This window comes from Brugia malayi, assembly GCF_000002995.4.
Source record: "Brugia malayi strain FR3 genome assembly, contig: Bm_v4_Chr4_scaffold_001, whole genome shotgun sequence".
Taxonomy (NCBI): Eukaryota; Metazoa; Nematoda; class Chromadorea; order Rhabditida; family Onchocercidae; genus Brugia; species Brugia malayi.
This window is the reverse complement of record NW_025062478.1, coordinates 978,169-1,004,584: the sequence shown is the minus strand read 5'-3', so window position 1 is coordinate 1,004,584 and position 26,416 is coordinate 978,169. Positions and strand designations below refer to the sequence as shown.

The following is a 26,416-nucleotide window of genomic DNA, read 5'->3' as shown; positions in this document are numbered from 1 at the left end:
AACTAATATCAAAAAATTTTAATTACAAATAGGAAAAAAAAATCATTTTTATTAATTAATTATAAAATGTAATGAAAAAAAAAAAAAAAAAAAAAAAAATCCTATAAACATGGATTATCTAAATAATATAATCAATTTATATTCATTTATTTGTACATATAACAACCATACCACTCATTTTACATTTAAAATAAATGCGAAATATTTCGTTATTAGTTAAAACTGGTTTAAATTATCCATTGTTGTTCATCATTGAAATAGCTACTTGCTATTTCAATCAAAAATTGTAAAGCAGAAGAACAATATGTGTCCATCATCTTATGCAAATCCAGTTTTTACTTCCAAACATATAAGTGATATTTTAATCTTTGTTAACAATCTAATATCACTTCTTAAAATTCAATTAAAACTGGAAAAATTTTATTTCCGAACATAGTCAAACCCATCTGCATAAATTCTAGTGAAATGTAAATGGAACCAATCGTTATATTTGATAAAATATAAAGCTTAATATTTATAATGAATTAAAATTTAATTTTTGAATAATTTTGAAAATATTTCAATATTCAATAATTGAAAATTTTTTGGCAAATTAAACACAAATATTTAATGCATATTTGAAATTTCTGGTGAAATGTGATGATCAAACCAGTTATATAACCATTACAATCAATTTGTGACGAGAGATGATGTACATCTATCAGTTTACCAGCTCATCTGTTCAATGTTCGCAAGTTGACAAATATGAAATTTATTGCTAACAAATTTATTAAAATGAAACAAATCACAACAATGCTTTGACATATTCAAATATTCGTCTTACTAATGACTAATGAGCCATATTTGCCTAAAACTGGATATTTCTAAAACAATCTACTACTTATCCGAATTAAAAGGTGGTATCAATGGTCCAACAAAAAAAAAAAAAAAAAAAGAATGAATTAATGTGTTGGTGATTGAATCTTATCATCTTCAATAATTCCATCACCTCCTACTTCATTTGTCACAGGCACAGAGATGCCATACCTGAATAAGTACATAATAAAAATATTTAGAATAAATGAATGGATTATTGAAAATATTTTTTAATATCATATCATTTCTCAAATCATACTGTTGTATCAGTACAGTACTTTTCAAAATGTTCCAAAATGTTAAATTATACTTTCGTGGAATTGATTACATTATATTATGTTATATGTAAAAATGAGATTTCATAAAAAAATCACTTGAAATTTAATAATAATAATAATTATACCTGCTTAATTGTGATGGAGTAGCTTCAACAGGACATTTAGTCATGAGATCGTTCCCTTCCTTACTTTTCGGAAAAGCAATCACATCTCGAATTGGTACACTTGAATCTCCTCGTCCAAACAATAAAGCTACATATCGATCAAGACCAATTGCAAAACCACCATGAGGTGGAGCACCATACGATAATGCCTTTATCATATGTTCCTGAATATAAATATTAAAATTTATATTAAGAGCGGCTATAATAAACAATAAATCTAAACAACAGAAATTGGTTGGATAGAGCTTGTCGTATTTGTAAAACTGAACAAACACAGATAGATACATATAAAGTAAACTCACAAATAAATACAGTTTGACATATAAAATCATCCTTACTTGGCCCGCTATAAAATGAAAAAAAAAAAAAAAATGGTTCTTCGTAAAACATACCATTTCTTCTAATGATTCGCCATATATTGTAGAAAGTACATGTCGCTGAACATCCGCATTATGAATTCGAATTGAACCACCACCAAGTTCAACACCATTTAACACCAAATCATAATGCTGACCTATAACACTAGCTCCACAATTCATCAGATCAAAAAAAAAAAAAAACCAAAAAACTATAATTCTAAATTCCTTTTGTAACAGATAAAATGTAATAGAGCATGCTTTCATTGTGACATTTTGACAAGAAATTCTTTGTTAAATTTATATTCAATCATTGAAAAAAAAAAAAAAAAAAGAAAAGAAAGAAACCGGTAATCGACAGAAGTTTGTTTGGTTCGTAAAGCAGTGGTACATCATCAGGTATAGGAGCAGTAAAAGGATGATGAGCACTTTCTAGACGTCCTTCTGCGTTACGTGAAAACAACGGAAAATGTGTTATCCAAACAAATTCCATACGCTGCTCGGCTCGTAAATGCATCGCTTCACCTACCAAGTGACGCAACTGACCAAGTGTCCGTTTTACACAGGTATCATCACCCCACATAAACAAAACCATTTAGTTCTACGTTTTTTCTTTTTTTTTTTTTTAAAGAATTTAATCATAACGTCAAGTATTTTACTAGTATCGAATATACTGCTAGCTTTAGTAGTTATGCAATTTTTACTACACCATTAGTGCTTTGTCTATTCAGTACTTACAATAAAATTACTCAATATAAAATTATAAAATTACTTAATAACACTGAAATTAATTGTAGAGTAAATAAATCACATTGTTCTTTTATCTTCCAACTATCGTTGTGCAATGACAGCTTAAAGAGCAAAAAATTACTATAAATAATAGAAAAAAAAAAAAAAAAAAAAACTCACGATATGACAGCACTATCTTTTTCGTTGATGCCAAATTTTTCTATCAGAATGTTATTTCGAATTTCCACAAACCAATTCTTTTCAGACATCTTCAGAAATTTAAAATTCTGAAATACATTAATTACAAAGACAAGAAAAAAAAAAAGAAAAAAAAAAAGAAATTGGTAGTAATAATTTACGATATGATAATAACGACTTCATCTCCGATTCAAAATTTTTTCTACCAGAACATCAAAAAAGCTATTGAAACAAATTTAAACGAATGGTAAAATTAAAAAGTTACAAAATGAAAAAAATTCAAATAAAATCTACTTGACAAACTATAGTAGTCATATTGCACTGGAAAACAATAAAAACAATAACACTACAAACCTTTGATAACATATTATCTTGCAAAATTCGACTCCATTCATCTAAATTTTTCTCATTTACAACATCATCTGCATTTCTGGCAATAAAAATTTTCACAACAAAATTTGGAATTTCACGTTTTCGTAGGAATGAAAGCTCGGAAGTGCAATCTTCGATAGTCCATGGAATACGCAAATCTGGTTTATCTGTCCCAAATAAACGTTCTGCCTTCAAATATTTCATCCGCTTAAATGGTGCTGAAGGTTTCAAGTCATCCTGAAATTTCGATGATAATGTAATAATGCAAATATTTTTATTTTAAAATTTTATTTTCAAATGCAACAATAGATGTTCTAATCATTTGAACAAATTAGGGAAATGATAACTAATGATAAACACATACCAATTCTTTAGGCCATGATTCAACAATAATATTCTCTATTAATTTCATAACATTATCTTGATCAGTGAAAGATAATTCGATATCAACTTGTGTGAATTCAGGTTGTCGATCTGACTTTGCACCTTCATCACGATAACACCGAGCAATCTACAAAAAAAAAAATTCCAATTAAATTAGTATAGTTATAAACTTCAAACTGCAGTAAATTCTCCATTAAAACAATTTTTGCAAGTTCCTTTCTAAGTCATTCTTTTTTTCAAATTTGTTGCAAATTAAATTAATACAAAATCCGTTGATTCCTAGGTTCTTCTATTCAACAATATATTGTATTGATTATTGCATACATAACTTTTAAAATAATGGCTACATTATGCATGAAATTTAATTATGAACTGTTTTATTCCATTTACCTGAAAATACCTATCAATACCACCACACATTAACAATTGTTTGAACTGCTGAGGGCTTTGAGGTAAAGAATAAAATTTCCTAAGATTCGGTTTTGGTGCAGGAACAATGAATTCATGTGAACCACCGGGAGTTCGTCGAAACAGAGTTGGTGTTTCCACCTGCAATTGAAACCATATTTATTTTCCAGGAACAACTCATCAGATTAAACCAAGATGTTAATTTTAGGAAAAAACTTTCACGGGAATCTATTCACTGATTGATGAAAGCAAAATTTAATATTTTTTTCAACAAGTTTTTAGAGTTAAAGAGTTAAAACACAAGCAAACTTTTTTTTTCTTTTTTTTTTTTTTTTTTAGACTGCAGATGTAGAATATCAACTACCTTAAAGATGACACTTTTGTAGAATACTTTACCTATCACTATAAATGAAGAAGTTCGCAGAGTCATCGCTGCAGGTACAAGAAAACTACCCATACTTTGGGACGTACATCACAGAACATGAAACACATGAAGCATGTAGTGAAGCTAAGTAATATTTCTTCTAAAGTTTGCCAGTCTTCATTTAATTTTAATGCAATTTTCATGTGAAAGATATAAAGTACAATAAAATTGTTGGCAACTTGAAAAGATTACCTCAGTAAAATTCGCTTTTTCAACCAAATATTTTCGAATTCCATGAACAACGTTTGCTCTTAACCTTAAAAAAAATTCTTGAAAAGTCAAATTACATATTTGTCTTAAATATGATAAGTTCTTTCAAGAAAAATATGCAGAAAAAAAAAAAAAAAAAACCTAAGTGCTCGCTGCATCCGCTCTGTTCTTAAGTCCAGAAAACGATATCGAAGTTTCGTCTCCTCTGTAGATGTTACTTCATTCAGTGGATAATTTGCTGGTGAAGTATTCAATAATTCTAAATCATCCACTAACACCTGTAAAAGTTTTCATTTCCAATAAAATTTCCTAAAACACCTAACCGTCAAAAATGATATTTTTGTTTTTTTGAATTAATTTGGATAGGAACAAGAACCAAAATATGTAAGGGAAAGGAAGGTATAATTTTAGAAGACTTGTTAATAATTTCAGAAAAAAAAATTGTTTGGAAGCAAAACTTTACTTTACCTCAATATCACCTGTTCGCATATTAGCATTACGATATTGTTCACCTCTATCTGCAACTACTCCTTCAATTTTTAGAACAGATTCGCAGTTGATCATTTTGATTTTTTCGATTAAATCTTTCCTTTTTTCAGGAATTCTAGCTTGAACACAGCCATAGGCATCTCGTAAAACCAGAAAACGATTTAGACGATTGAATTGTAACCATCCATATAAAGTTACCTTTTGGTCTGAACAATAAACAATAATTTTGCGAGTGATATCGAGTTGCTTAAAAATGTAAAATGCTCTTTTGAAATGTAAATTTCAAATAGAATACACTTTAAAATACAGTACGTCTGATAGAACTTTTACAAACAAATAAAATTCTAATCACCGTACATAAAAAAAGAACAAACAAACTTTCATGTCCCACACGTAATTCTCCGCAAGTATGCGTACGAAGTGTAAAGTCATTAACAGACCACCTTCGAGTAGTGAAAAAAGCTCTATCACGCAACAACAGAAATAATTGAAGTCGTAGCATCATTTACCTACCTAGAAAACAAAATTTAAAATGTTGCTTAGTATCAAGATAAAAATAAAAAAGATAAAAAAAAAATTAAAACTAAAGTCCTTCCAGCAATAGAGAATGAAGAAACAGTTCACATGATTTATATTAATTCAGGACAAAAGGCAATGAGTCATAAATGTGCATTGATTGATTTTAATTTTATATAGAACAAGGAAGATTTTGGGAGCAAAAAATAAACACCACTGAAATTGCAGATGTGGTAAAATTTTTATTTTTAAAGCAAAAAAAAAAAATTGCAATATTAATATATTGTTTATTCTTAACACACTCTTGATTCCAAAAGAAATGGGATAAAAAGATTACCCATAACTGCTAAAACAAAACAATATGAAAGAAATTTACTGCCCTGCAAATAATACTATTAATAAAATAAAAGAATAATAACAAAGCTGAATTCATAAAGAATCAAAAATGAAAAATCTAATAACTGTAAACCGAATAAATTAATTCCGGAAGATAAAAAAGAGGAAAAATTGCGTGACAACATTAAAAAAATGACACAAAATCAAACAACAAGAGACACAACTTATCTGCAATATAAAGAAGTTCACAAAATAAATAATAACAATAACAAATCAACCAGAACAACCCGAAAATTTAATTTAAAGTACTCTGCTGTGCAAGGAAAATAATCAAGAATTATGATGATAATGTAGAAAAATTAAAACAGAGTGATCCATTTTAAATTGTTTATAAATGTAATAACAGAACTCATTGCTACGAAATGTCGCCCGTAGTTTTGAATACAATAGACAAATATCAGAGGTATATTATAAAATAACTATTACTATTGTACATCATCAGATTTAGGTTTCACCTGTCCTAATCCAGTAAATCTAGAAAGATAAGAAAGCGGTGGTGTTAGAAGTACATCGTAGCCTACTTCAGCCATACTTCGATAACGAAATTTGTTGAAACTTATTTCATCAATAGAAGCAAGTTGTTCAGTGGCATCATACACATCTACAATTAGAAAGAGTAAAGCTTTACAATAAGAATTTTAAAAATTATAAAACAAATTGACACTTGAAATCTTCTGAAATATATAGAATTGAAAAAAAAAAAAAACTTACCCAACCAATTAGCTTCATATATAGCTTCGAAAATATTATCACCGGTCGAGAAACACGTTAATCCAACAGTAAAATGAATACCCTTTGAAGGATAAATATGTTTAGCAAACACCACATTTAAAAAACGACGAAATGGAACATTTGCAATGTTGAAATCTGTAGGCCAACAACAATTCTAAAATCTTATATATTATTTTATCTAGCTTGGATCAACAATAGTTCTACTTTGTATAATCTCTCGCTTAAGATAAAAAACTGAACCAGTGTTTAATGCCAAAAACCTTACAAGTATTGCCTAACAGTTTGATAGTTTCCTATATTCTTATCAATAATTACCAATAATTTTTGCTATTGATAGTTTCCTATATTCTTATCAATAATTACCAGTAATTTTTGCTATGTTTTGATAAATACAGATACTACCTTATCAGCAAAAAAAAAAAAAAAAACTCACCAAGCAACGATCATCATAAACAGCGATATAATCATACAACCATGGGTTTGTTAAAGATGATTGTTTAAGCAAATTTTCGCTTTTAATATTCTGACCACTATTTACATGATTGTCCGTGTTTTCCTAGAAATTTATTTGTTCATTGTACATTCAATTAAGTAATTAAACTATGACACTGAATATAAAAATTTGATAAACTCAAAAAGTAGTTGATAAACTTCATATCATCTCTATCTACTTGATGAAGATGCAAGCAAAAGTTTTAAACTTTGAAACACAGTAGTAGAAAATTATTCACTAATAATTTGCTGTCAATTTACTTATCATGTATTAGTTAAACAAATTGTTTAGGAAAGACATTCAACTAGGCAAATTAAGGATTTACACGAAACAAAAAATTACCAAATAAAGTATATATAGCTAATTAATCCAACAAATTCCGACCTAGCCAAGAAATTTGCAATTTAACAATAAATGTAACTTACAAGAAATGAACTTCTTCCGAAAGGATGTAATGTCTCATCAAAAATTCCTGCTAATGCGACAAGATCAATATTATTTTCGAATCGTGATATCATTTCCAAATCACTGTTACGTTTTGCACTGCAACAATAAATGATTGCTGGATCCAATGGATGCGCTTCCGTATTGAATATATAGCCACCAGCTAAAAGTAAACAATGTTATATTTTCGCAAAAGTTGCATTTTAAAATTAATAAATTAGAAGCAAAATATAGAAAAGAAGAAAGTTCGTAAGTAACGAAAAATAATACAAAGAATAATCTTTTCAAATACAAAAACTTACCATCGATTATACACTTTCCATTTGGTGTATTAATAATACGTGCTACGGTACCATCAGCATTTATGAAATTATCCGGATCGAAGAGCAAATACAGATATTTTGTAGTTTCCGCAAGAAAAAATGATTCCATTCTATTATTTAAAAATATTATTCAAGAAAATTTATATGTTATTATCAGTAGTATCGTATTTATTAATAATCATTAAGATATTCAATGTATGAGGATAAAACCTGTCTTCAACTGAGTGAAATTCGGCATTAACAACTGTAGCGTAACCACACTTCGTACGACAGCTATATTCAATAGCCTAAAATTAATAAATTATAATTTGACTAATGAAATTTTTATTGCAGTTAAACCAGGAAAAAAAATTAGACGAAGTAAAAAAATATTGTTAGTGCGTTATATATAAATTTAATTTCATTAATTCTCCATTCCGTTATATAGCAAAAACCTCAGCAAATTAAAGTTAGAACTGGACAGAAATTCTCAACTTGTTTTATTGGCAAGAGCCAAGATCATTCGAATTTCATGATTTAATTGAAACAGTTATAATTGAAACACTCAAGCTTAAAAACATTATAATTGACAAAATAGACACTTAAGATCTAGTTCTTAACATTTGAATAAATATTCGAAAATAACTTACATCAACCACTTCAGCAGCAATCTCTAGTAGTAAGGGATCTTTTGTAGCTCGATAAACATAATACAAACTTTCCACAAATTCCGGTCTCAGTGGGTAACCAGCACGCTTTGACACCTATATCTTTCACAATCTTTCGCAAAAAATAACCGTCTGAATTAATAAATGGAAAGAAAACTATTTAGCTGATGTTTTCTATATTTAAATTAAGCGCTACTATTAGTTAATTTGTTAAATGAATTCAAGCAATTACATTCTGAGCTAAACAAAAAAATAAGTGAAAAAAAAAAAAAATCTTCCCTTACCTACTATAATAAAATTCAAAAATAGTAATAGCGTCATTAGCAGAAATAGAAAAAGCAAAGACATACCGCTTCCTGTTTTGGAAGATTGAAAAACTCTGGTGGAAATCCATACTGTCGTATCACTTGACTGTACTGATAAATTATTCGCTGTGCATCATCAACATCTCCAGTCAGTGCCTAAAAAGATATGGTAGTAAATTAAATCTTAATCTTCTGTACAAAAATTTAATAAAAAAATCAAATCACTAACCAATACACCAGGCCAAAATGATTCTAAAGATTGAAATATAGGCATTGATAATTGCCCGCTAGTCATTGAAACCCATACAAACCAATCATCTCTTCGGATATATTTATTAATTGCTTTTACATATGCTGCAACAACTTATGAAATGATTTTTGAATTGAAAGTACTAAAACCTATATATATATATATATATATCCACTGTTAAAAAACTTTTTATTATCACTCAAAGTAAAATTAGCGCTGAATGGATCGAAATTAAAAATGGATCCATAAGATGTATATTACGTAACACATTAATAATTTTACCATAGAAATGAATGAAGCATCTAAATTAACTTACTCTTAAATTGCTTCATTAGTTCAGGACGTTGAAATAATAAAGCAGCTTTTGCGAGATACTCAAAATATGAATCTACACCAGCGCCGATACCAGCATCTGTTGCAGTCCATTCTCCAGTTTCCACATTAATATGATTTCCAACCAAATTTAATGATGAACGCAATTTCCATAGAGAATCTAATGCTTTCACAGCTAATCGTTCATAATGTGGATTACCCAAAAATACGACATTTGTTCAAATTTCATCAAATTTATTAAAGATTTCTCAAACAAAAGAGAAATTTTATTGTAAATCTATTTGTCATGAAATATCTTAGGAAGTTTTAAAAATCGTTCAAATAATTCAGTTCAAGTTAAAACAAGTGAAAGATTATAAATTCTAAATTAAAAAGACTTATGTTATGTCAAAGTAATTATGCAAGTTCTTACAGTGATGCGTGATAATGTCCCAAATTCCAGCAACATTGTGCCAACGCCAGCAGTACACGTTATGGCTGTTTCATTCGGATGAAGGCCATATCTGAAAGATTTCATATATGTTAACAACCTATACAAAACTGGTCCAAAATAAACAAATTTGCATCACATAATTTTTTGAAACAATTACATGTAGCAGATTTTCTACCGAAAGTTAGAATAATTCTAAATCCAATTTCCGTTAAAGAAAAGGTCAAATTGTGATGACCTTTCCATTCTTCCAAACTCCTTATAAAAAGAGAAATAAAGAAAAGAAAAAAGAACCAACTTTAAGTTTATAGTCCCATAAGGCATTCCCGTAGCAGATTTAAAAGCAGGCATCAGCCTTTGGATGAAACGTTCGGCTAATCGCAGTAAAGGTCCCGAACAAGGCCATCCCGGTTCTAATTCCATCCCTTGAATTAAGAAGAACAACAATAAGGTTATTCTTGCAAAGGATTTTACTGTTAAATAAAAGAAAAAAAATTATTAGATGAATATTACTGAATGGAAAAATTTAACCTTTTACTCGTCCAGAAAGCATATGAGCACTTAATAAACCACCGATAACCCGTATGTTCGTTTCAAATACTGACACATTAACATTCATATCAACCTAAATAAGAAAATGAAAGTAAGAGGAAAGAAGCTTGGATAACACCAAACCCTTGAAAGTTTGTTAATTTCTAATAATAAGAATTCTTCTTTTTTAATAAGAAAATAATAAGAAGAATCCTTTCACTTCCAACATATGCAATTACCTCTATTTTAATCATGTCTTCCATCATTACTCACTCATTATTATGGATGAACTAACAAGTGTGATATGTACTTCAAATTATTACATTTAGTCATCAAATAATAATTGAAACTACTCTTAAATTTATAAAATTTAAAAAAAAAAAATTTTTTTAAATATCCAGCACAAAAATGTTAGTCCCTATATATATAAAATAGAGCACCAATAAATGATTAACAAATTAACAAACTTTAACAGTACGTAGAACAATTTCAGCAGCGCGCATGAACTCCGTTTCATTACCCATAATAAGTAGCGTATCCAATGAATCGATCAATGTTAAACTAAAGCTTCCCCATGTATCCATGCCTAAAATAAAACCGTAGTACGTAAAAAATTAGTAAAAATAAATATCGTATCAGTAAGACACAACATTAAATTTCAGGAAGATAAATGTTCAATAAATGTTTAAAACATTTTAAGAAGAACGAAACTGACAAAGAAATAATCCTTCTCATTTCTTTTCCAATTTCAGCAAAAGAATCTACAGTAGAATACTACACCCTAGTGCTCTGTTATCTTACATTTAAATAATCATACCAATATCAAATATTTTCTTTATTGCTTGATCCTTTGGTTCTGCCAAAAATTAAATAAATTATCTACTCTCGAAAAGAATTCACTAAAATAATGAATTAAAATTCATTATATAAGATACGAACATACCGGAACATGAAAGTGGTTTCAATTCATCAAGTGGGTAAGCATGCAAAAGATAGCTGTTGTATGCATGATAAAACATTGCTTTCACCTTGTCACTGTAATGAAACTTTCCATAAAAATTTCACATCAACAATGTAAATTTATTGTATAATGAATGGATGGATTTTTAAGACCAATTTATGTATGTTAAAATTAAATTACACATTAGCAACAAAAATTTAGCATGTAAAAATTATGAGTGAAAACAAAGTTCTCCTTTTTAGAGCTTTAATTTTTTCATAAATTAACTACATGAATGCATTTATATTAACTCTGAAATTTCCTCATGCATATAAGTTTAAAAAATTAATTCATAAAATCACTTAGCAATGAGACATTTTCAGATTTTAAGATTGCAATATTTTATCATAAATGTCTAAAGAAACAAAGAGAATGGCGCTTTCTAAAAAAACAGAATAAATCAACATCTCGAAACTGTCATAATAATGCATTTTTCAACTACTTCTGGTAAAATTTGATGAAATCACTCTTAAAAAATAATTTAAATAAATTTAAAAGAAAAAGAAAATTATGCAATAATTTCTGTTTAAAAATTTACCGATATTTGTTCATTAGATTTCGCGAGAAACTAACACATAAAGCATTGTCGAAGTATAATAGCAAAATGCATAACAGAAATAACTGATAGTATAGTCTCATTGCATGCAGTTTTTGCATGCTGCAAGCATTCCTACAATATCAAATAATGCCAATTTCACTTGCTTCTGTGTTTTGAAAGATTAGTAAAGCTGAAAATAATCAAACAAAGAAAAAAAAAAAAATGAATTATAACAAATTACGAACAATTAAATATTTCCTCTTTTCTTCCTCTCCTCTTCACATAATGATAGTATTGTTAATCTACAGAATACACCAAGCATCACTTGCGTAGACATATCCAAACGTACACGTAGACGTCCATGCACGAACACGTGAGCACGTGCAAACATATTGCCATTATGAAATGACTCATATTTTTACGCGAAAAACGTGGCCCGTGACGTTTGCATTTCATTTGATGGGATTTTACTGATAGCTGAATTTTTAACGAGTGAAATGTTAAAGTTTATTTTTTATTGTAGTTGTATTTAATATCTGATCGGTGTACAAGGCAGGATTTTCCGGTCTAGTTATATTGAACCGGATAGATAAACCAGTTAGCTAACATGCAATTTTATTTTATTCATTTTTAAAATATTTACAAATTCACAAATGTAATAATTAATCTGACAGCATTAGGTATGAGTAAAAGTAAGAGTAAAAAAAAAAAAAAAAAATTAAAATAAAGTATAAGTAAGAGTTATAGCTACATTAAAGTAAAGTAAGAGTAAGAGTTGTAGCTGCTAGAAGAGAAGTAAAATGAATGATTACAACTGTTTGTAGTATATGAAAAGAAAATGAAAAAATTTTTTTTCTATTTTAATAAATTTTAATATACAATTACAAAGTGAAAAGATTTAAATTCCGTCAAAGATAGAAAATCTTAAAATATTTAAAAAAATTAATTTATAATTAATACAATTAATTATAACATATAAATTTTATTGCCATATTTACATATCAAATACATAAAAATAATTCCCATTGATATACCAATAGCTTGTAAAGCAGTTGATCGTATGCTTCGTTTCAAATCCACTTTAATTTGCTCATTTATTGAATCACGAATTTCTGGTATCTATAAATTTCGAGAATTTTATTTGATCAAAAAAAAAAAGAGAAAAAATCACTGATTAATTTTTTGAAATGAATTAAACAAATAAGCGATGAAAATAGTCATCTTTTTTGATGATAAAATTGTTAATTAATTAATTAACAATGATTATAGTTGGTAACGTAGATAAATTGAACAAATATATTAAATTAATAATGATAAGCAATAAATTGAATAAATTTTTGAAAAAAAAAAAGGTAAAATAAAAAAAAAAAAAAAAACATAAGTATAAGTATTGCTTACCAATGTACCAAGGAAAATATACAAATACATTCCGGATGATACGGCGAAGACATAATTTCCATATGATTCATTTGCATCACCAATTAATACACCAACAATAAAACCCACATAGCTAAGCGAATTTGGTAATAAATTTAAACAAAGCGTTCGTTTAAATCCAAGTCCAGATTGAATTAAAATTGCCAATGTTCCTGAAATATTGATTGGTTAATAAAATTTTAAAATAATGTAGTAATTAAATAAAAATTTGCTAGAATAAAAAGTTATCATTTATTGTCTGATAATTATACATTAAATTATTTTAAAGCTTTTTAATTCATTAATAATATCTAGTTATTACATTTTTAAAATAATACAGCAACTAAATATGAAGTTGCTAAAACAAAAGAGTTATCATTTATTGTCTGATAATTATACATTAAATTATTTTAAAGCTTTGAAATTAATTAATTTAGCTTTTTATATTCAATATATTCATCAAATAAAATATATAATATTCTACATTTTATAGAAAAAAAAAAAAAAAAAGTTAGAACTATTCTAACTAATAAATTAAGCTAAATTAAAACTATTCTAACTAATAAATTAAGTTAAATTAAAACTATGCTAACTAATAAATCAAATTAAATTAGAACTATGCTAATTAATAAACTAAATTAAATTAGAACTATGCCAACTAATAAACTAAATTAAATTAGAACTATGCTAACTAATAAATTAAATTAAATTAGAACAATGCTAATTAATAAATTAAATTAATTACCAATTTCTTGTGGTAACTGTTGTGTGATCACAGCAATCCCAACTGATAAACCACGTGCTAATGAATTTGCAAATGCAGCACCATTACTCATACCATCAACAAAATTATTCATTAAATTACCAAATATTATCATCCATGCTACCGTTGCAATATCAAATTCTGATGGATCTAATATTTTCTCTTCGACAATTTCAACATTCACTGATACCTTATCATTTGGATCTTTCTGAACATATACCATTGATAATTTTGATAAATGTTATCAAAAAATTAAGCATATGAATGGATATGAAGTTAGAAAATCAAAGAAAAAAAAAAGAATAAAAATTGAAAAACAAAATTTAAATTAAATTTAAAATTTCCTTCTAAAACTGTACTATCTGGAACTTTGATAATTAGAAAAATAACAAATGTTAAGTTAAAGACTAATTTTAAAACCATTAAAAATTGTGAAAGAAAATTAAATTTAATATTTAAAATTTTTCTCTGAAATTATACCATTGATAATTTCAATAAATGCGATTGAAAAATTAAGCATATGAAGGAATATGGAGTTAAAAAATCAAAAAAAGAAAAAATAAAAGTTGAGAAAAAAAAGTTAAATTTAAATTTAATACTTCTTCCTGAAATTGTACCATTTATAATTTTGATAAATGTGATTAGAAAACTAAAAATGTTAAATATACAAATATGTTTACTATTTTAAAATCTTATTTGTTTCTTTTCCAGAAAATGAAATTTTAAAATTATTCTTATTCATAATTATTGATTAAAAATAGAAGATTACTTTTCCAAAAAATATTCTAACAAATTAAATTTTATCATTTCTAAACCTAATATTACTTTCTTTTTTTCACCAAATAGTGCGATTAAATAATTAATTAATTTTTTTGAAATTGAAAAAATACATTTTTACGATGTGAACTGTGTTCCACTGAAGTCTTATTGTCATCCATTACTGTTAATAAAGTTGTTTGAAGTTTGCATGACATCTGAAAAGTTTAATTTTTTAATTTTTTTTTTAAATTATTATCTCTCAGCAGAAGCGTTCTTTTCTATTCTGTTTCAATTTCAGTTTTTCTTAATTTGATCTTTTTTTTTTTTATAATAAGTTAATTAACTTTTTTCAAACAATAATTAATTAATTAATTATTTTTTCAAATTGAAATAATAAGAAAATACAAAAAACAGATAATTAAACAGCAATATCTATTTCATTCTAATATTAAATAAATTTTTAGTGAAAAAGAAAAATTTTTCATTAATTAGAAAAAATTAAACTAACCTTCCTTGAAAGCATATTACTAACCATTGCTGCTTCAAATTCACTCTATAATAAAGTATTAATTTCTCAAAAATATAATTTACAAAAAATAAATAAATAAATAAAAACAAAAGAAAAAAATTAAACTTATATTGAAATCTATTAGAAACATATAACTGAAAAGTTTTACATGCACATATTTAACCTTTTTTATTTGTTTACATTCTTTTTTTTTTAAAACATAAACAAAGTTTAATTTATCTTTAATGCATTTAATTAATTTAAATAATAAATAAAAAAAAAAGGAAAATTTTTCAACACTTTTTACTATTCTCTCCTTTTGTTTTATTTAATAAAAAATTTTTATTCATTTCAATGTTTTCAACAAAAAAATTTTATACTAATATTTGTTTACATGAATAAACATACCTTTAAGCGATCCTTTTCTAATTCATAAAATTCCAAATCATCATCCTCATCATCATCATTATCGTCATTTTCAGTATTATCATGATTTCCGGATGTAAGTATAATTCGTGGTATTGTAAGATTATCATCCATTGTTATTGAATTATTCATATTTCTCTCTTTTTTAATAATTTTATTTAGTGTTGATTGATGAAATTTTTGTCCTTTTGATCGGATCTTAAAATAATTTTATAAATATTTTGCATTTTTTTTTTATTTTTGTCTTTTCTTTTTGATACTTTTAAAAATTAATAAAATTATTGCAAATTAATCCCTGCATTTATTAAAATTTAATTAGAAAATTGTGGAATAATTAAAAGAATTTCGATTATAATATCAAAATTATTAACAAAATTTATTTATTTAAACTTAATTTTCATTTAATCAATAAAAAGAAAATTCATTAAAGTTGAAAAAATTTTTATGATAATTAAAATATTTGTAATTATAGATTACTAAATTTTGTTGAAAATAAAACAGAGAAAAAGATGAATTGAAATTAATTAAAATATTTAAAATTATAAATTTTACTTTTCGAAAATGCAAAACATATGCAAGAATGCGATCCACTGAAAAAAATGCATATAATGCAATTAATATTATAGAAATTTTTGTTGTATAAAAATTTTGCTCCACAATATTTAAACCAAATGCCTGAAAAGAATTTCAATTTTGAAATTTTGTTTTTTAATTTAATTTTTTTTTTTTTTTATAGTTATTTTTTTTTAACTTTTTAATTTTATTCAGTAATTATTTTCTAATTAAATTTTCTTTTTTAAGTTTTCAAATCATTACTTCCATATTAATTTTTTATATTTTATTTTTTTTTTTTAAATTGTAAAAACTATTGTATTTAGATTAGATAATTCTGATTTTTTTTTTTTAAATTATATTTTAAAAATAAATGAATGAAATTTTACTCCCGGTAAAAGCACATATAATGTTGAACCGGAAAGTGTTCCAATACCAAATGCAATCAAAAATGTCATAAAAATTTCATAAAGTGTTTTATTAAGAAATGGTACAATAATAATACAAATTGGTGGTCCAAATGCTGTAATCGTTACAATAATTAAACCAATACCCCAAGCTGAAATTTATAATTTTATATGAAATTTGAAATATTTCAAATTTTAATTAATTATTTCGTATATTAGAATGCATTCATGAATGATTGATTGCTATTTTCAATTCAATTTTAAATTGATTTTAATCATAATTTTTTATAAGTTACTTTTATTAAATTAAATTTATCACATGAATGATTGATTGATTTTTTTAATTAATTTAAAATTGATTTTAATCATAATTTTTTATAGGTTACTGTTATTAATTTAAATTCACCACATGAATAATTGATTGTTTTTTTTTTTTTTGAATTTAATTTAAAATTGATTTTAATCATATTTTTCTATTTGTTGTTTCTATTAATTTATCATTAATTCAAATTCATCATTATTTAGTCAATGAAATGCTAAGTAAAATTTAAAACAAAGAAAAATAATAATGATTTTAGAATTAAATTTTTTAGCAAGTAAAAAAATTTTTTAAAAATTAACAAACTTTGCCAAATAGTTGGTTTTGGATCAAACATTATATCTGTGTCAGTTTCATTTCCAAAATCCATTAACGACATTTTTTTTTTCGAAAATTTCTAGAAAAAAATTAAAAACAAAAACGAAAGTTATAAGTTAAAATCAATTAATATTGGATTTTTTTTTTTTAATTTTAGATTTTTATAATTTCTTTTTTTTTTAATTTTGCAAAATTTTACTGACCTTTGTATTAAAATTAAACTTTTTTGACATATGTTGAAGAGAAAAAAAAAAAGCAAAATTATTTTTAGAATGAAAAACACGAAATCGAAAATGGAAAAAGGAAAAGATAAGATCTTAACAGAATTTGATCTTTGTCGTTAATTTTATTCTGTTGATTTTTAAAAGAGAGAGAGGGAGAGAGAGAGAGAGGGAGGGAGAGAGAGAGGGAGGGAGAGAGTAAAGAATGAAGAAAAGTTTTTCTTGAGTAGAATGTTTTTGTATTCATAAAACAGTTATAGAATTTAAAAAAAAAATTTTTTTTTTAAGATATTTCTAAAAAATTAAAGTTAGAAAAATCTTTTCATAAAATTCTAAAAATTTAGAATGAAAAAGAAATAAATGAAAAAAAAAAATAAACAAACACTTCTTATAATTTAGTTTTCATAAAATTTCACTTCTACATTTACTAATTAAAAATAATTTAATTACTTCACAATAGAATATAGCAAAGATTATTGATAATTTTAAAATTTGAAAACAACAAAAATCAGAAAAAAAAAAAATGTCAGAAAAATAATTAAAAAATAATTCCTTATATTACTTTTACTATTAAATGAATAAACTTTTTTTTTTTTCAGTATATTTACTAAAAGTAAATAAAATATACAAAAGGTATAGTAAATAAGCTTACCTTGAAAAAAAGTGACAGAATGAGGGACAAAATTTTATGAATTGAGGGAAAAGTACCAGTTTTATAATTTGGTACCGCCCAGAAACTACCACATTAGAAAGTTGTTTTTGTCAAATTTTTTCAAAAAAAAAAAAAAAAAAATTATCAACTTATTTATTTTTTCTTTTTTTTTTTTCTTTATGGAACAAACAAACGAAGTATAATTTATTTTTTATTAAAAAAAAAATTGTTGAATTATTTATTTTATAAAATTCGCATTGTTCAAAAAAAAAAAAAAAAAAACGAAGAAAAAATTTCAATTGTATATGTCATTCAAATAAAATAAATATAGAATTGTTTAAAATTTTGAAATTAAAAATTTAAAATTATCATTTTGTAAGCAAATTATATATAACAAAAAAAAAAAAATAAATAAATAAAAGGCTTTTAACAATTAATTTGAAAAGATGAAAAAAAAGTGATTACATTAGCATAAAAAACTTTTTATTTCATTCAAAATAATAGTTAAAAGTAAAAAATTTAATTTACAAAGGAATAAATTAAAATTTTAAAGAAAAAAGAAATAAATAAGTTGACAATTTTTTTTGAAAAAAAATTTGACAAAAACAAAAAAATAACGATTTTTAATTTCAAAATTTTTTTTGATAATTGCAAAAAAGAAAAAAACGAAGGAGAAAAAAGAAGTTTTGTCTAGAAAATTCCATATATTTTGCAAGAAAAAAGGAGCAAAAAAAAAAAAAAAAAGAAAAATTTGCTAAGAAATTAATATTTTATAGAACAAATTTCTTTAATGTAATATTCAATAAATAGAATTTATTTTAAATTAATTTTAATTTTTAGCTTATTAGTAAAAATTTTTAAAATTTAGTCGCAATATGAAAATCTTATAAGGATAAAATTATAATCAACAATGATATTTCTCGCCATAATTGCATTTAAGCTTCCAAAAAATCCTAAAACCAATCCCAAAAAGTGAAATTAGTGAAAATAAAAAAAAAAAAAAAAAAAAAAAACGACTTTACAATTTTGATTAATCAATAGTTTAATCTATTTAAAACATTTTGTTTTTTTTTTTTTTTTTTAATTTAATTTTTTTTTCTTAATTTTAGTTCAGGAAAATCAGATAGTTTGAGAAAGATGAAGAAAAAAAGGTGCGATCATATCATGAATGATATGATAACGATCACTTTCATAATTTGAAATGAATTTTAAATCAAAATTATCAACTAGTTCAATTAAAAATTTGGTTTATTTATTCATTCAAAATACAATTTACTTTTATTTATTCATTCAAAAAGGTAGTTATGGACAAATATTTATTATCAAAAAAAAAAAAAGAAAAATATATACAAATTAACATTCATGATATTTTAAACTGATAAATTTTGTTAACATAGTAGCAGCAGCACTACTCCAATTCAGTTTATCATACTGATATTTTTTCTGAAATCTGAATTCAATCAAGTATCATCTCACAGATCATTTGTTGTTTATGTAAATGAAGCATCTCTTTTCATTTTATTTCATAAATAATTGCAAGAAAATTTTAGAAAAATTTAAGTAACACTGAGTAACATGAAACAAAGAAATACAAGTGAAAAAGAAAACAAACAATGTAAACAAAATGTTTACAAACTTTCACTGATCACTAATATAAACAAAAATCAGCGTTTGATAATTTTGCAGTGAATTAAACCTTTTTGCCATATTATTGCTAATTTTATCTAACAATTATGCATTATTAATAAACTTAATTAATGATATAGACTTAGGATAATTTTTTTTGAACAATTTTTTTTTTTTAGAAGAACAGTAAACATTTCAAACCAAATTTTAAGTTCTTACTACACTTTGAACTACACATGCAGGCGGAAATACTTCTGAAGAAAGCAGCATGGTTCAAAATATTCTGTGGTTCGACTACTTCGCAAAAGGTATGACAATTCAACTGAAAAAAATTATATTAAATAGATATGAGCAAAGCTATAGGAATGTTGGATTAAAAGAACTTATTCAAAACAGGCTTCAATAAATTTAAAAATTGAAATTTAAAAGGAATGGAAATGGGAGAATGTGAGAGCACTTTAGACCTGAAATACATTTTGAGTATTATTAAGCTGAAAATGCAATATAAATTAAAAAGAAATAACGAAACCAACAATAATTTAATTGATTAGACTTAATTAATTAACTAATTCCTAAAGAACCTTCGATTAATTAATTCCTAAAAAATATCACAAAGACAAAAAAAAAAAAAACTGAGTAAACAATTCAGCGGAAAAAGTGAAAGAATCCATCAAAACATTTAATTCTCATTCTAAACAGTTAGATTAACAAATCATAAATGCACTAATTATCACGCTATCACGCCCAACCCCTACCCTCTAAAAGGACAAATGCGCCCTCCTAGTTTGCTTGCTAAAAGCAAAAATGAAAAGATGAAAAAAGAAATGAATATAGCGAAAATATATATAATTGAATGAAGGGTAGTACTTGATTTGCTATGAAGGAGAAATGAATGCCCAACTTGTAAGGGAGGGAAGTAATACCCAAGTTGTACCCAATATTAAGACTCTCTCTTTGAGATTATCAGAAATGCTCTATACGGGCAGTTTTGCTGAGATAAAAGGATAAATGCGCCCTATCATTTTGCTTGTTGAAAAGAATAAATACTATAAGGAGAAGTGATTGCCCGACTTGCAGGGGACAAGGAGAGATCTCGAAGTACTTTTAATCATTTTATTGTTCATCAAGACAACTGCACCAAGAACTAATATCTATTTTGCATCTCAAGCGGTAATATTAAGCTGTGCGCAGATAGCACTCATTATCACATTCTCGGACTACTCTTTGAGTCTTCTTAGGAATGCTTCAATACGAATGGTACATGCAGTTTTGGTGACATTGAAGGGTAACTGTGACCTATGCTTATTTTCTAGAAGTAAAATGGCGCAATATTAGAGAGAAGACTACTTCATATATTATTAGACAGTCTTCTTGCTGTAATTCTGCTAATCGATGTTGTTTATTTATTCTAATCTTATCATTACTAATACTTTATGTTCTACTCATTCAGTATTATTCGATTCATACCACAGGTATCACACGGTGGTGACAAATATTACCAAGTTTTATATCGAGACAATTACATGTCGGGAATTTTAACTGCCTGTTATTTTCATCGTCGTGAAAGATTGTAATATTTTCTGTGCTATTACACAACTGTATGGATTTAAAACTTCAATTAAAAAAGGTGCTTTACTCATATCTTTTTTTTATAAAAATTAAAATATATATATTTTATGTGCATTAATGATTCATTTCAAGCATGTCCAAATTAGTTCATTCTCTTTTTTTTTTTTTTTTTTTTCAAATTTGAATAAATAATATATTTCCTTTATTCTCACATTTGAAGAGTTTTTTTTTTTTAACTTAAATATTCAGTTTCAGATTTGAGAAACAATATTATTCTGTTGCTAATAAAGAAGAATATGAAACTATTAAAAGTTAGTTCTTTCAGATATTTAAAATTTTTATTAATGCATATTATGTATTTCATAAAATATTCGTTTACCTTGTGATGAAGCTAACCGATAGCAGATTGAACTATAATCAATGCATCAATTAATTGAAAAGAGAAATATATGAGAATAATTAGTATAAAAAGTACACGATTATATGTCGTAGTGCTTTGCTTAATTTTTGGTCACAAAAAAAAATGAAAAATTATTTGATTAATTTTATGCATTTTAACAGTTTTTTTCTGAAAGCTTTTTTTAAAAAAAAAAAAAAAAAAAAAACATTGAAATAGTAATTTCAAGTTGAAGGATAATCGATATTTGTTATCAGGAAGTTACTTCGGCAAAATTTTGTAAAGTTTCACTATCTGAATTAATTGTCCTTACACGAAACAAATTTAATAAATTAAATGATTCATTGTCTACCTTTTCTAGGTTCACATTTTATGAAACATTCAGTCTTGTGATATCCTCGTATCTGATATTAATACAAATTGAACTTTTTAGGAATAGCAGAATTTTTTTTTTCTTTGGATGTCATGTTGCTTTGAATTGCGATTTAAATAATTTGGGCGTGATGTTTGGCCATATCACACTTCAACTTTGATGAATTCAGCATAGGATGTTAATTCAACTGCTTCACTCTTTGCTTCACTTTTAAAGTTTTTGTTAGACTTTTTGTACTTTATAATAGTGTCGTCACCGCTTTATTTATTTATAACTAAAATGTATTGTATTTTCAATTAGTTTATATTGTTTACTTTTTGATTCCTTCATTTCATTTCCATATTTTAAAGTTCATTCTTAAATTTCACATTGTTGATTGCATCTCACTTATGCATTACTTTCTTTTATTTATTTATTCGTTATTTCTTACATAATATAGCGTTGATTCCCATTATATTACTTTTTTTTTTTTTTAAATGCAAAATATGCTTTCAGTAAAACTCCTTATGATCACTAGCATGTAGCAAATTTATGAATTAATGAACTTTTCTAGTTGGTTGCAATTAGAAAAGTTATATGGCGGAAATACTTCTGTTTTTTTTTTTTTTTTTTTTTGTAGACACTGCTAACTTTCGTAATTGGTAATCTTGTATTCCTTTTTTCCTTTTTAACTTGAAACTTGCAGAGAACTCTGTGATGAAGATATTAGCATTCAGTTAAATACGAAGAGAGAGAGAGAGAGAAATATTAGCAAAGTTAACAGGTTTGTTAGAAGGTAAGAACTGTTTCAAATCAGGCTTCAAAAAATTATACTATAACCTGAAAACTGTCTCGGGTTGGGTGGCTATCTCTTGATGGATCAACAAGGAAATGAAGTAACAACAGTGCAGTACTGATACAGATATTCACTTATTGTTCGAACAAAAATAGTTCCATGGACGATTTTAAACGCTGCAAATGTCATCAACTGAGAGTGTTAGTGTTTGTAACACATTGAAAATGATGATGAAATGATTTTATTGGCTCATTCATTCCTTTTTATTTTTTCATTTATTCCTTTTTTCTCATACTTCGCTTCTGTAGCTAACGGCTGATATGGCATGTCCATTGTTTAAGTAGCTAACGGCTGATATGGCATGTCCATTGTTTAAGTAGCTAACGGCTGATATGGCATGTCCATTGTTTAAGTAGCTAACGGCTGATATGGCATGTCCATTGTTTAAGTAGCTAACGGCTGATATGGCATGTCCATTGTTTAAGTAGCTAACGGCTGATATGGCATGTCCATTGTTTAAGTAGCTAACGGCTGATATGGCATGTCCATTGTTTAAGTAGCTAACGGCTGATATGGCATGTCCATTGTTTAAGTAGCTAACGGCTGATATGGCATGTCCATTGTTTAAGTAGCTAACGGCTGATATGGCATGTCCATTGTTTAAGTAGCTAACGGCTGATATGGCATGTCCATTGTTTAAGTAGCTAACGGCTGATATGGCATGTCCATTGTTTAAGTAGCTAACGGCTGATATGGCATGTCCATTGTTTAAGTAGCTAACGGCTGATATGGCATGTCCATTGTTTAAGTAGCTAACGGCTGATATGGCATGTCCATTGTTTAAGTAGCTAACGGCTGATATGGCATGTCCATTGTTTAAGTAGCTAACGGCTGATATGGCATGTCCATTGTTTAAGTAGCTAACGGCTGATATGGCATGTCCATTGTTTAAGTAGCTAACGGCTGATATGGCATGTCCATTGTTTAAGTAGCTAACGGCTGATATGGCATGTCCATTGTTTAAGTAGCTAACGGCTGATATGGCATGTCCATTGTTTAAGTAGCTAACGGCTGATATGGCATGTCCATTGTTTAAGTAGCTAACGGCTGATATGGCATGTCCATTGTTTAAGTAGCTAACGGCTGATATGGCATGTCCATTGTTTAAGTAGCTAACGGCTGATATGGCATGTCCATTGTTTAAGTAGCTAACGGCTGATATGGCATGTCCATTGTTTAAGTAGCTAACGACTTATGTTTTTTTTTTTTGTTATATTTCTAATACTTTGATGATGATAACGATAGAGTAAGAAACATTTTGTATAAAACCAGTAATATATTTCAATGAGACTGATAAATTAACAACCATGATAGAATGAAATTGTTTTAAGTAATATAATTTCTAAATTTACATAGTTCGTTACGGGATGATTTTCAGAGTTCGAAAGAAATACAATGAGTCATTACATATAATTTTATTTCTGTTTACAACAGACAACAGAAATAACAACAGAAATAAAACTACATGTAAATTTTTGTCAGTTATTTTGCTTTTTTCAAGATTTCTAAAGCTGAAAAGTTCATAGATAATCAATTAAATAAGAAGTTATAAAATATTTTCTGTAAAATATTGGAAAATTTCAGATGAAAAATGGATAAAATTTGATTACCGAGACAGTTTAACCATTTACTGAGAAGCTGGGCATGCAGTAACAACAAGGAAACTTTCTTGATATCAGTGATGATTAAATAATATTAGCAAACAATTGAATATAGCCATTTTTCTTTTAATTAGAAGTAAAAACTTGAAAGTGCTCTGCTAACCACCGGTTAGTAGTATTATGAAAAAAAAAATCAGTTATCTATCACTATGATTATGTTTTAGATTGAAATTTCTTCTTTTTTTTGGCTTTTCATAGTTTTAATTCTCTGAGAAGTATCTCATTTATTGTGTGAACTTAAACTCAAAGCTAATTAATAGCTTAAGTAATAATTAACAAATGAATGTCAACTAGCAAACCTTTAGAAAAATGAAAGTATAACTATGCATTTATGTTTCTCGTCACATTGTTAATGGAAATTTGTTTGATTTTCTTTTATTGTTTTGTTTTGTTTTGTTTTTTTTTTTTTTTTTTTTTTCAATCAATAAAGGTGGTGTTCGTGTCACACATAGAACCTGCAACCGCCAGTGTACTGGCTAATGTCGCCCACTGCGAATGTCCAGTAAACTTCATATTGATCGGTTGCGGGTTCTATACTACAAATCATAAAAATGGGTTTCGAGACATGCTTATTTCCGTCCCCTCTTGTGGTAAAAGCGCAAATAATACTCTGTAAAGGGTGATTTTTTACGCTTACGTTTCAGTGTTCGGATAGTATTCCGGTAAGGATAATAATTGATCACGAATACCTGATATGTGTCTCACCTGTGAAATGGTAGCAGGCGTAATTTGGGGGATCCAATCTATTATTTACACTTTCTTATACGTAAGGAATTAGTCATAGGTGATTGCAGTGTGCAAATTACAGATTAATTGATTAATTTTATATTAAAATTCAAGTTACAAATTAATTTTATACTAAAATTCACTTTACAAATTAATCGACTAATTTATATTAAAATTCAAATTACAAATTAATTGATTAATCTTATATTAAAATTCAAGTCACAAATTGATTATTTTTATATTAAAATTCAAGTTACAAGTTAATTGATTAATTTTTTATTAAAATTCAAATTACAAATCAATTGATTAATTTGTTATTAAAGTTCAAGTTGCAAATTAATTGATTAATTTTTATATTAAAATTAATTGATTAATTTGTTATTAAAATTCAAGTTACAAATTGATTAATTTTATATTAAGATATATATAAGTAAAGCATATTACTACTTAAAAAAGATTATGAGTGAACTTCATCCTATTTTTTAAATTAATTTCTATTATTCAGTGAACTACATCTGCTTTCCAAATTAATTTTTATTATTCAACTAATTTTATCTGCTTTTTTTTTAAAGAAAAAAATTAATTTTTATTATTCAATATAAACTTTACCTGTTTTTTTTTTTCTTAATTTATTTCTATTATTCAATTGCTAGCAATGATATAGCACAAATGAATGACAAATAAAAGTGGCTAAAATAATTTATTGATTTTTATAAAGAATTAAATTTTTATAATTAAACTTGGATATTTCTAGTTTTCTTGCTTAATTTCAAGTTAATATATTATTTCAATTTTAGTAATTCATTACAAAATACAAATTTTCTTTTCTTTTTTTTTAATGCAAGCATATTTTTCAAATATTTATTCGTTTATAATAAGAAATATCAATGGTAAGCAAAAAAAAAAATTGAAATTGTACTTGCATCTCAAACTAAATAATTTCTTCCCTCTATTTTTTTTTTAGTAACTTAATAATTGATATTAATGAAATTTGAATCTGAATGCATGTTTTCTAAATTAATTTTCCAGATTTCTTTTTTCTTTTTTTTTATAGATTTTAAAATTTTGCTTATTTCCTGAAAT

General features: G+C 25.9%; 4 protein-coding genes across 4 annotated transcripts; all 4 read right to left on the bottom strand.

The window, feature by feature from the left end:
* Window positions 1-941: 941 nt before the first annotated feature.
* On the bottom strand, window positions 942-5,369 carry Bma-dars-2 (conserved hypothetical protein,hypothetical protein; the record flags this gene model as incomplete). Its single annotated transcript, XM_043081234.1, has 12 exons — window positions 942-1,026; window positions 1,259-1,461; window positions 1,690-1,811; window positions 2,002-2,194; window positions 2,571-2,669; window positions 2,920-3,189; window positions 3,317-3,463; window positions 3,727-3,885; window positions 4,361-4,424; window positions 4,520-4,656; window positions 4,847-5,073; window positions 5,246-5,369. 12 exons carry the CDS (start codon window positions 5,367-5,369, stop codon window positions 942-944), a joined length of 1,830 nt encoding a protein of 609 aa, XP_042937168.1.
* An 835-nt stretch (window positions 5,370-6,204) lies between these two features.
* Bm3259 (Glycosyl hydrolase family 47 protein) lies at window positions 6,205-11,819 on the bottom strand (the record flags this gene model as incomplete). Its single annotated transcript, XM_043081233.1, has 16 exons — window positions 6,205-6,380; window positions 6,491-6,665; window positions 6,945-7,067; window positions 7,430-7,611; window positions 7,751-7,881; window positions 7,982-8,058; window positions 8,401-8,514; window positions 8,769-8,879; window positions 8,953-9,077; window positions 9,290-9,481; window positions 9,775-9,809; window positions 10,035-10,161; window positions 10,268-10,361; window positions 10,735-10,853; window positions 11,211-11,302; window positions 11,806-11,819. 16 exons carry the CDS (start codon window positions 11,817-11,819, stop codon window positions 6,205-6,207), a joined length of 1,887 nt encoding a protein of 628 aa, XP_042937167.1.
* Window positions 11,820-12,771: 952 nt separating this feature from the next.
* Bma-zipt-16.2 (Uncharacterized protein) lies at window positions 12,772-17,334 on the bottom strand (the record flags this gene model as incomplete). The annotated part of the gene is made up of 9 exons (XM_043081232.1): window positions 12,772-12,924; window positions 13,204-13,394; window positions 13,967-14,192; window positions 14,875-14,958; window positions 15,252-15,296; window positions 15,660-15,875; window positions 16,230-16,352; window positions 16,619-16,788; window positions 17,262-17,334. 9 exons carry the CDS (start codon window positions 17,332-17,334, stop codon window positions 12,772-12,774), a joined length of 1,281 nt encoding a protein of 426 aa, XP_042937166.1.
* Window positions 17,335-23,175: 5,841 nt separating this feature from the next.
* Bm17710 (Uncharacterized protein) lies at window positions 23,176-25,120 on the bottom strand (the record flags this gene model as incomplete). Its single annotated transcript, XM_043081231.1, has 2 exons — window positions 23,176-24,101; window positions 25,063-25,120. The coding sequence occupies 2 exons, from the start codon at window positions 25,118-25,120 to the stop codon at window positions 23,176-23,178; spliced, it is 984 nt and encodes a 327-aa protein (XP_042937165.1).
* Window positions 25,121-26,416: the final 1,296 nt, after the last annotated feature.